General features: G+C 35.6%; 1 protein-coding gene across 1 annotated transcript; it reads left to right on the plus strand.

Annotated features, from left to right (window-relative positions):
- Positions 1 to 343: 343 nt before the first annotated feature.
- On the plus strand, positions 344 to 6,728 carry LOC107085808 (alpha-methylacyl-CoA racemase-like). The gene is made up of 4 exons (XM_015376359.1): positions 344 to 440; positions 3,153 to 3,409; positions 3,537 to 3,680; positions 6,523 to 6,728. Exons 2-4 carry the CDS (start codon positions 3,163 to 3,165, stop codon positions 6,726 to 6,728), a joined length of 597 nt encoding a protein of 198 aa, XP_015231845.1. The 5' UTR covers positions 344 to 440; positions 3,153 to 3,162.
- The last annotated feature ends 658 nt before the right edge of the window (positions 6,729 to 7,386 follow it).

The following is a 7,386-nucleotide window of genomic DNA, read 5'->3' on the forward strand; positions in this document are numbered from 1 at the left end:
CTTACATTACTCCGTCTGTAAAAGAGTGACTATAGGACCAGTTTGATAATATACTATTTCATACAATACATATAATTAGGGGGTCCCCGCTCCATCTCGCCATCAATTTTGGGGTCCTTGGCCGGGAAAACATTGAGGACCCCTGATTTAAATTACTGATTATCAACAGATTAATACAATAACACTCTTTTTAATTTGTCTTTCCATAAAATAGGCGCTGACGAGTATAGAGAACTTCATTTCCCATAAGGCCAAAACTTCATTTCCCATAAGGCCAAAACTTCATTTCCCATAAGGCCAAAGGGACAGAACGTAATGACATCACCAGGAAGTCCATTGTTTACTTTTAGCACAGCAGGCAGCGAGCTCCTGTCCTCTATCTCTCTGTCTGTCTTTCTTCCCTCCATACTTCTAAATAACTACACAGAAGACCTGTGCAGGTAGGAGGACAAGGACTAAAACCAGGGGTTTGGTCCCTATAGGACGCCATCCTTTTTTTTTTTTTTTTTTTTTTTTTACATGTGAATTTAAGGTTAAACAACTTTATTCATCACTTGAATCTTTGAGCCGCTAACTTTGAGCTTTGGTCCGCGGATTGAGCCGCACTGATACATTAGACATTAGAATATAACACCAGACCAATAAAACAGCAGCTGTCAAAGAGGGAATTGAACATCAAAAAGGGATCAAATACAATGAAAAAGCTATAAAAGCCTAATATATGAATCGGCCAAAAATCACTATATCAGTATTTTTCCTTTAGTTTTTATGATTGTTTTGCAGCAAGTTTCGACTGTTCATGGTGAAGATTGCACTAGGATTAAAGCAGACTTTTGAAATGTCCAAAGTCTAAAGTTCTAAGTCTGAAAGCCTCCTGGTAGTAGTTGCTTTCAAATGGAAATTTCCTAAGTATACGTGTATGAATAAGCTGTCCTTATGATCACATAAAAATAAATCACTAACTCAGTATAAATAAAATATTCATTTAAAAATATTTTATTTTCCATTTGGCTCATGCAGTAATACCCCCTGTGGTGTGATGGACACAGGGGCGGAGCTAGATGGGGGGCCATGGCCACCCTTAGCCAATCATTGGCCACCCCTACCATTCCCTACCATCTCTGTAATACAGATGGTGGCAACAGTAATAATCTCAAGTGGAACATATGTTAAGAATTAGTTGATAACAACAACACTGCGGTTCATTATGCACATCAATATACTGACATTAAAGATGATGAGTACAGAATTCAAGCAGAAATAGATTTTGTGTTTTATGGTATAGAGAGAAAATGATGTGTCTCTGCAAGTTATCTGGAGTCTTCATTGAAATCGTAGATAAATAACTCTTTTAATAAAAACTTATTAAATAATCAATTTATGTAGATATTAGTGCATGTAAATATCAATTTTATGCAGAATGATTATTGATAAAAGTAGGTAAGTTTTATCCACTATACTTTTTTATCTAGAAAGCATGGATGTTTGAATGTATTTGTCTATTTGTTGGCAACGGCTGTAGGAAAGTATAGTTTGTCCATTATTTTGAAAATATGTATCTTTTGCTTGATAATTTTCCTGTTGGAACAGTGAAGATTGACCGTGAGGTTTTGATGCCTATCTACTTTCAGCCACCCCTCAGTGTACATTGGTTATTGCATGGCCACCCTTATAAACATTTTCTGGCTACGCCTCTGGATGGACAGTATTATTTTGTTCCTAAAAATGCTTCACTTCACTTAAGGTTTTCTTGCAGCATAATGTTTAAAATGTAAAACAATGCATCCAAAAATAATCAACTAAGATAATCCTCTGCATGAAGCTAAATGTTCTTTAGACAAAAAGTTTCTGCAGTGTCTTAACAACACAGAACACATTGTTGTTATTAATAATTTACAAGGTAAAGCTAGTTTACAATGTAAAGTAATGGAGATTATATAGAAACCCCCTGCATGGAAAAGCAGATACAGCAAAATTAAAGCAAGAACTGGTGGCTGATTTTATATTTTCTTTGATTTTTTTTTTTAACTTTTGATTTTGGAGGGCTAATCTGGGAATGGTACCAAACTTAATGTAAATACATTCCAGTTTGTAAGTCAAAACACCAGTGAAATATGTTAATGTCTATGCTCACGAGTAGATAAGTGCTATTTGCAATGCTAAGGTAAAGTTTTTTTTTTTGTTTTTTTTTTTTGTGCAGGCAAACATTGCATTTCTGGAAGGACTTTTGTCAGTTCTGAATAAAAACGTATACACAAGGCCTGACTAACTCAATGTCTTAAAAAGGAATTATAAAAACTTTACCTTATGTATACAATTTAGGCCCTTATTAATAAGCTTATATGTTTTAGATCAGAGAATATCCATGATAAATCTAAACCCCTTTGTCCCTAAAATAAAGGATTTAGAAGAATGTTTGAATAATTCAGCGTTAATGACATCCTTCATTCGTTCATGCAAACTTGAACTGGGACTGTAAATCTTAAATCGGATAAGATACAGAAACTGCTGAGCAGATACAGGAACAGGGCAATTAAACCTAATAAATGTCTCCTTGCTGTCTGAAAATATGCAAAAGATTTTCAATTGATGAAAACCATCATACGGGTGGTGAGTTTCTGGAGCCCATAGACAGAATGTTGCCTTTATTAGTGTTGCATAGATCTAGATTGCAGCTGCTGCCAAAGCTTGGTTGATATTTGATATGCAAATTAAGATGCTATAATTTGCTACTAATTAAACCCTTCATTACACAAAATCAGAGATAATATGTCATGTTGACACTATAAAAATGTATTTTTTTTTTTTTTATCCCTGGGGACAAAGGCTCTCTGAATTTGATCTAATAAGATTAAGATATTATTTAGAGAGAAAAGCAAAATTTTCATGCTAAATAAATACCCAGCAGATGATTTTTCTTAGTTGGGTTTTTTTCAGTGAGGTAGTTAGATGTTTCTGTGTACTGTATACGATATTTGATAAATCTTTGGAGAAGAACTCAAAATAGCTTGAAAAAGGTTAGAAGAGTGATGGGATCATTGAGAATAAAACTTTGTATTATTGTTTCCTGCTGTAAAATTTCTAATAACACTACAGCTCATGCGTTTCCCTGCATTAAGTTGAATCTAAATGTGTCTAAATTGAATTTGCAGTCACTAAGCCATGGCATTGGCGGGGGTGAAAGTCATTGAGCTGGCAGGTCTGGCTCCGGCACCGTTCTGTGGCATGATCCTGGCAGACTTTGGAGCCAAGGTGATCCGTGTGGACCGAACCAAAGTTTTCACAACTATGGACACTCAAGCCCGAGGGAAACGTTCAGTCGCTATCAACCTGAAAACGGCAGAAGGCGTGGCTTTGCTTAGGAACCTCTGTGTTCAATCTGATGTTGTACTGGAGCCCTATCGTAAAGGTCAGAACTTTGTCTGTAAAAAGCGTAGGAAAAAAACAACGTTATACGTGATCATAAATTTTTCTTAAATGTAGCTTAAAACAATACAACAAAGGATCAGCATTAAATAGATCTTCTTCCTGTGCAGGTGTTATGGAAAAACTTGGCCTTGGTCCGTATGAGTTACTTAAAGAAAATCCTGCTCTGATCTATGCTCGGTTGACGGGATATGGTCAGAATGGGCGTTACGCTGCAGCAGCTGGACATGACATCAACTACCTCGCCATGTCAGGTAAAAACTAGTTGTTCCTTCAAGAATCTTCAAAGTTCTTCTTTAAATAGAACTTTGAAGAAATAGAACTTCTCTTTTGATTCCCTCTAATATTTTTTAGTGTAGCCATTTAAAGTCTAATATCCCACCATCTTTGCCTTCCTTTCTAAAGAACAGTTGGTGTTGTTTTAGGTCCGACATCTCTTTTGTTCTCCACTTATCTACTGTTTAAATTTACTTTACTACATGCATTCATGACTAGGTGTAACTTTTATTAAATAGATATTTAATACTAAATAAAGTTATCCAATATTTGAGTTGGTTTTAGATTATTTGTACATTATAGGATGGCGCTGTAGCATTAGGGACCACCACATTTATTGATGCCTTTGAAAAAAAGAGAAGTAAAAAACCTCCAAATAAATGTATCTTTTATTAACTATAACACTGTATTTCACTGTAATTTTATATTTGTGTACTAAGTGTTAAAAATCCAGCATCTTGTGATGGCGATAATGTAGATAAATATTGTGATGATGATATAATTTGCAATATTTCTTCTTTTTTCTTCATTTTCTCATCTTTGAGACTCTGTAATCTTCAGTATATTCAGCAGCTCTATTTGTGTATTTGTGAGAATCTGCTGCCATTAAACAATGTTCAACTGGCTAAATATTATATTAAAATATCATTTGGAAACCTATCCAACAATTTTGCTGCCACAAACGGCCCTTTATGAGTATTGCACACACCGTTATTGCAATATTTTTGCAGCTTATTGTGTTGATTCCTCACTGTTTTTTTTACGCTCCGCTCAGGTATGCTCAAGTCCTCCAGCTGGAGGATTTTTGTTGTTATGTTAATTAATGAGAATGGTTCCACATTCTCTTTGACTACTCTGAACATCACCATCCTCTCTCCGTCATTCACCGTCAAAATAAAACAACTTTTATTTTCTCTGGTCCGCTTGTAGCCGGTACTCTCATGCATCGTCTCTTCGAGCTTTAAAGAACTTGGAGTGGAACTTGTTGGTGGATGTAGAAGGTGCGTTTTTTTTTAGGGACGCATGGTGGCAAAGGAACGGAACTGAAAGGTACAGCAATCTGGGCTTTATTCCTCTTACTTAAATTCTGTAGATTCACGTTGAGCTAGGAAGACGACATAGAGCGGGGGAGCCAGGACTATTAATGATCTGTACAAGCTGTCAAAGAACAATGATCAAAGATCCCTCTCTCTATATAATCTCAGTTTGTAAAATCCTAAACAATACAGGATTGTACTAAATAGTTTCTTCAGTGGGGTCCCTTTTTTTTCCACACTGAATAAGGTAGTCTTGTTTCAGGTTAGAGTCAGGTTGAATTTCCTGTGTGAGATTAAGCTGCTGCATGAACATAACTACTTATTTAAAGCGTTATCAAAACATGTTAGAAAGTCTTTATTAAAAGGATCAGCCAGAAGGTATGGAGGGTAATGTTTTTACTTCAGTTCTAAATTTCTTTTTTTCTGGCCCGTTGTTGACTTGGCCTGAAAAACATAATATTTCGGTGGTTTTAAATCTGTTTACCAGAGAAAGTGTGAGGTGGCGTCAAAGTATTGTTGAAAAACTTTACAATAACCATCATTTCAGCCCAGAGGGAGGTTCAAACTATGAAAAGATGAACAAAAAAGCCCCCAACTTGTTACCTTGAAACATAATTTCCTACTCGATGTCTGCTGTCATGCTGAATCAGCTTCACATAAACACTTTGGTTCGCTCATTTTAGTGAATTGCTAAAACAGAGACACTTAAAAGAAGAATGTAATGCAATGATTCCAAATAACTGAGACTGGATTAAGCTAAACAAAAACCTTCTACTTCAAAATCATTGTAAATAATTCAATACGATAAAAAGCAGGGAGATTTGGCTGTTTACCATTACTGAGATTTGTGGAGTTTTAAATCATTAAATGAGGGCACAGATAATAAGTCGGTTGGATACATTTAGACAGAGTGTGATTAAAAGCGGAATTCATGTTTTAATACCTCTTGCTGTACAGTTCACTATATAATTATAGGCTTTGGATCCGTTTTTGCTGCTGTTCTAAAAGCGCTGCATTCATTTTTTTTTTCGTCAATTAAAGCTGGATCTTAAGTGACCGCAGCACGGCCTCATTGAACCGCCCAGTCAAGCTTTTTATGGACTGAAATAACCTGCAATATTTCCACCGAAAAGGCTGTCAAGAATGCCTTTTAAATGAAAAACTGTCCATCAGCCCAGGCTGTACTTTATAGCACACTGAGTGATTTCAGCCACATCTGAAATGTCATTTTGAGGGTACATATTGAACTAAAGGGCTGTATTTTGGATCTCTCAATATTGATCATATGACCTCAGATAACATTCATTAAATCCACTCATGTCTTCACATTCAAGGAGTGGGTTCACACTTAGAGTAGAAACAGCGAAAGGGAAACTTCAGTGGATATTTTAAGGATTAAGTAGATAAAGATTAGGCTTCAACATATCATAGAAACCTTGTTGCTTTTTAACGGTTTATTATATTGTGCTTTCTTGTGGTTGATGTTCTTTGTTAGTTAACACATTCAAATTGTTGTTGTTTTTCAAGGTCCTTTTTTATATCCTTTGTTATTTCTGTGATAGCAGTACAACAATAACAATTCCCACACAAAGGCCTGTTACCGTGTAATAGAGTAAAGTTCTCCAACTAAATTTATTTAAATGTAAGAAGAGGAGTTTTGTGCACTTCTGTGCTTATTAGTCTTGTGTGCAGAGGCTCTTCAGTGAGTGTTTTCAATTTGCTTTGAATCTAAATGATTGTTTATTTTGTCTTTGTCTAAACAATTTGTTTGCTGTCCTCCCAGGCCTTTTATCCCGACTGGGTCGCAGTGGAGAGAAACCCTACGCTCCTCTAAATCTTATAGCAGACTTTGCTGGTGGTGGCCTTACATGTGCTCTGGGGATTGTCTTAGCACTGCTGGAGCGGACAAAGTCGGGGAAAGGGCAGATCATTGATGCCAGCATGGTAAGAAATCCTGCAATGAATGGACTTCTTCTTTTTTTTTGTTAAAGGTATTGTGGAGGGTTTTCGCAGATTATTTTTAAGACGCGCGCTATCCACTTAAAAAAAAATGCCTATGCACAGCCCTGTACCTGCTCCCAGGAGGGAACGCTTTTTAAAGGCGTGCGAGAGCATGCACAAACCCATTTCTACTCGTGCATGCTCTGTTTAAAAGTTACAGTTTGCATGTCGCTCATATAAGCTTACTGTGTTCGAACACCCGCCCTAATATGGAGGACCAATCCTGCCATAATAAAAAAAATTGAAATAAATAAATGCTCCAAAAATAAATAAGCATATAATTAATTGCCCCCCAAAAATACAATAAACAAATAAATGTAAGTAGAAATGAAATTATACAGTGAGACATAAACATATCTCTTTTAATTAGCTTCTTAATAATTACCTTATTTATTATGACCTATTTCTTTAAATATTTAATTATGTGCATGTTATAATATTTTTTTGTGATTTATTCTTCCTTTGTATTTTTGTACCCTATTTATTTCTTCCATGCAAATTATTTCTGCATTTATGCTTATTTATTTTTGGAGCATATATTCATTTCTGTATTTATTTTTTAATTATGGCAGGATTGGTCCTCCATACCCTAAATCCCTTAATCACTACATAGAGCATTCCTAGAAAGATGAGGCTTTTCTTTTCT

This window comes from Cyprinodon variegatus, unplaced genomic scaffold (genome assembly GCF_000732505.1).
Source record: "Cyprinodon variegatus isolate N-32 unplaced genomic scaffold, C_variegatus-1.0 Scaffold134, whole genome shotgun sequence".
NCBI lineage: Eukaryota > Metazoa > Chordata > Actinopteri > Cyprinodontiformes > Cyprinodontidae > Cyprinodon > Cyprinodon variegatus.

Excerpts from the sequence above, each read along its gene's own strand:
- LOC107085808 (XM_015376359.1), top strand. The coding sequence starts at position 3,163 with ATGGCATTGGCGGGGGTGAAAGTCATTGAGCTGGCAGGTCTGGCTCCG. Across the intron at positions 3,410-3,536 it reads ACTGGAGCCCTATCGTAAAG|GTGTTATGGAAAAACTTGGC; the intron begins GTCAGAACTTTG and ends CTTCCTGTGCAG. Across the intron at positions 3,681-6,522 it reads CAACTACCTCGCCATGTCAG|GCCTTTTATCCCGACTGGGT; the intron begins GTAAAAACTAGT and ends CTGTCCTCCCAG.